Below are 3,023 nucleotides of genomic sequence, written 5' to 3' on the forward strand. Positions count from 1 at the left end.
GCCCCGGCGTCCCAGGGGATCCCCACCGGCCCGGCTCGCTGACTCATCGGCAGGAGGGGCCACCGTCCCCAGGCCGCAGGCCGCCCTCAACGCCCTTCCCAGCTGGGGCCCAAAGGCAGAGGGGGGGGGCTGCCTCCTGCCCTGCCCCGGCGTCTCCACCCAGGGGATCCCCACCGGCTCCCGGGACACGCTCCGCAAGGCCAGGAGCCGTGGGGATGGCTCAGTCCCAGGTGCCAGCGGGATCGGCATCCTTGTGGGGATGTGCTGGCCGCCCGGGCTCTCCCGAATCCCGGGGAGGAGCCGTTCTGGCCAGAGCCCTGCAGTCACATCCAACAGACTCAAAGGTCCGGCTCCACGGGGGCCAGAGCGGCTGAAGCCAGCCTGCTTTGTCCCAGACCATGCAAAGAGGAGGCTGGGAGTCGCTCTGGATGCAAGAGGCCACGTGTGGCACGGCACGAGCTTTGTGCACAGACACAACCAGTTCTGGGATGCATCTGGGTCCGCCTCAGGTCATGCACACCCGGAGCCGCTCTGCATTTAAGCCAGATTTGGGTCCCGGCTGTCCCGTCTCAGCATGAGGAGCCAAGCCGTGGCACGGCACTGGCCGGCGGGCACTGGCGAGCTGCGGAGCGGGCACGCCGCAGCCAAGCGCAAGCAGCAGGTTAGCAGAGCTGGGTTAACCGGGGTGGGTTAAGCAGCCGCAGAGGCAGGTTAGTCGCGTTCTCTACCTGGTTGGCTACAACGGAGGGCACAGAGGCCTCGTGCTGCTCCAGCAGCTCCTTGTTCCTCTTCTTCTTGCCCTTGCCCTTGCGCTTGCCTTTCCCCTTTCCCTTCTTGCCCTTCCTACGTGGGGAGGTGGTGGGCTCCGGGCCGCTCTGCAAGGGGCAGCGCAGACACCGGCGGGGAGAGAAACACAGGCGTCACGGGCCCTGGCAGCTCCCCCCACGGTGACACCATGCCTGGCAGCATCCGTGTGGGCTGCCCGGCAGGGGGGGGGTTCCCGAAGGTCCCCCCAGCCTTTCCCCTTCCCAGCTTGGGTGCCTACCTCCTCCGGGAAGGGGGCCAGGAGGGGGTAGAGCAGGGGCTGGTCGCAGCCTGGCATGTAGAGCTGGCAGTAGGAGCGGGCGGCCTCGGGGTCGGCCACGATCAGCAGCTGCTGGACATCACCCTGCAGCAAAGGAGAAGCGGGGAGCATGAGGGAGTGGGTTTTCTGCCCCCCCATATCCACACCCCGGGCCGGTTAGTTGCCCACGCACACCCCGGACATGCGTGCAAGTGCCGGTGCTCGTGGCCAGCTCTGTCTGGGCGGCAGCCGGCTGGTCCGTGGGTGGCTCGGGACAGCCAGCGTGGACACCCCCTCAGCCGAGCGGAGGGTGCAGGGGGCAGCGAGGGGACAAAGGGACCCTTGTCTGCCTGCTGGGGACAAAATGGGCAGGGGGGGGGCCAGCCCCACTCGCCTCGCTGCCTCAATGCCGTCTCTTTGCCCATGGCCCCTGACATTTGCAGCGGGCAGGAATGCAAGGAAGGGAACCAGGTCACCCCATGGGGACGGGGACACCCCATGGGGACAGAGAGCAGCCCCCAGTGCAACTGGGGCCTCTACCGACCGCGGCAACTGGGTCCCCCCCTTCCCCAGACCCCTCGCTACCAGGGCAAGGGTGCTGCGGGACAGCCAGAGGCTCTGGCACAAGGATTTGGGGAGGGACTCACCTCGAACACCTCCTCGTCCAGGAGGCGGGCCCCAAAAATCGTCACCCCCTCGGTGCTAACAAGGGGCTGAGGTCCCCGCTCCAGCGGCAGCGTGGCGAGGAGGTGGCAATCCACCAGCAAGGAGACGTTGGTGCCCTCCACGGCCAGCGCCACGCGGTGCCACCTGCGGAGACGGGACTCAGTCGCAGCGAGAGGGGTCGGAGAGACCCCCTGTCACCCCCCGACACTCACCTGCCGTCGGCCAGGTTGACCCTGCGGAAGACAGGGTACTGCTCGGGGGCCGGCCGCCCCTCCTGGTCCTCGTAGAGGAAGACGGGTGAGAGTCCGATCTCCATGCCCAGCTGCTGCACACCTCGCTCGTCGTAGATGGAGAGCAGGAAGGCTTGTCCTCCGCGCCGGGCACGCACTGTGGCCAGGATGGAGAAGTCCTCGGGGAAGGAGCCATCTGTAGCAGGGAGGAAGGGGGGCAGCCATCAGGCTAAGCCCCCCCCCGCTGAGCCCCGAAAGGGGATGCTCGCCCTTGGAGCTGCTCGGTTTGCACCCTGTGATGGGCTCGGTGGCCCCGCGGCCGCCCAGTGCCGTACCGGGGAAGAGCTGCCGGGTGGGTGCGCTGAGCTGGGTGCGGTTGTCCACGCGGAAAGCGAAATCGGGGTCTTCGGTCCCCGGGCGCTGCGGACAGATCCCGGCGGTGACGGAGATGCCATCCCGGCCATCCTGCATGCCCAGCGTCTGCAGCACGTCCACGGGCAACGCTGCGGGGCGAGCGGGGACCCTTCAGGGGATGGGGACCCACCGGAGACACCCCGGCTGTTCTCCATGCCTCCAGCTGGGGACCGCAGCCGCATCCCCATCCCCCTGCCTGCCTCCTGCCAAGCCAGGCCGGCCCGGTGCCAGGCAGCTGTGTGGGCCCAAGGTCCGGTCCCGCAGCCGCCAGATTCCTTCACCGCATTCCTCCGCCCCCGGCCCTGCTCTGCACCCCACGGCACGGGTGCACCCCGCGGGGCGGGAGGGCTCCCGTCACCCAGGGAGACCCCCGTCATCCCTAAGCGCAGCCCGGCTGCACCCAACTGGGGGGGAGAGGGTTGGGGGTGCTGTGCTGCCCAGGGAGCTGCTGGGGGTCCATGCCACCTCTCCTTCCACCCCACAGCCATGGAGACCCCCAGGACTGCCTACGTCAACCTGGAGAGAGTGGACACCTCGCAGAAGGTGGGTGCCACGTCCCCAGGACCCTGATGCTGTCCCCCCACCCGCTGCGGTGGGGACAGTCCCCCCCCCATCTCACCCCCATCTCTCCTCTCTCCCCCGATCACAAA

At 68.6% G+C, this 3,023-nt stretch overlaps 1 protein-coding gene across 1 annotated transcript in view; it reads right to left on the reverse strand.

Moving 5' to 3' along the window:
* COL5A3 (collagen type V alpha 3 chain) overlaps positions 1–2,750 on the reverse strand; it is a 17,218-nt gene extending 14,468 nt beyond the window's left edge. Inside the window, exons 1-6 of the mRNA XM_019472901.1 lie at positions 2,732–2,750; positions 2,295–2,462; positions 1,942–2,155; positions 1,711–1,873; positions 1,046–1,168; positions 729–875 (exon numbers count right to left, since the gene is read on the reverse strand). Coding sequence (XP_019328446.1) covers positions 729–875; positions 1,046–1,168; positions 1,711–1,873; positions 1,942–2,155; positions 2,295–2,462; positions 2,732–2,750 — 834 coding nt within the window. The remainder of the gene's footprint in view (positions 1–728; positions 876–1,045; positions 1,169–1,710; positions 1,874–1,941; positions 2,156–2,294; positions 2,463–2,731) is intronic.
* Positions 2,751–3,023: the final 273 nt, after the last annotated feature.

The sequence above is a fragment of the Aptenodytes forsteri genome, unplaced genomic scaffold, assembly GCF_000699145.1.
Source record: "Aptenodytes forsteri isolate BGI_AS27 unplaced genomic scaffold, ASM69914v1 Scaffold390, whole genome shotgun sequence".
Taxonomy (NCBI): domain Eukaryota; kingdom Metazoa; phylum Chordata; class Aves; order Sphenisciformes; family Spheniscidae; genus Aptenodytes; species Aptenodytes forsteri.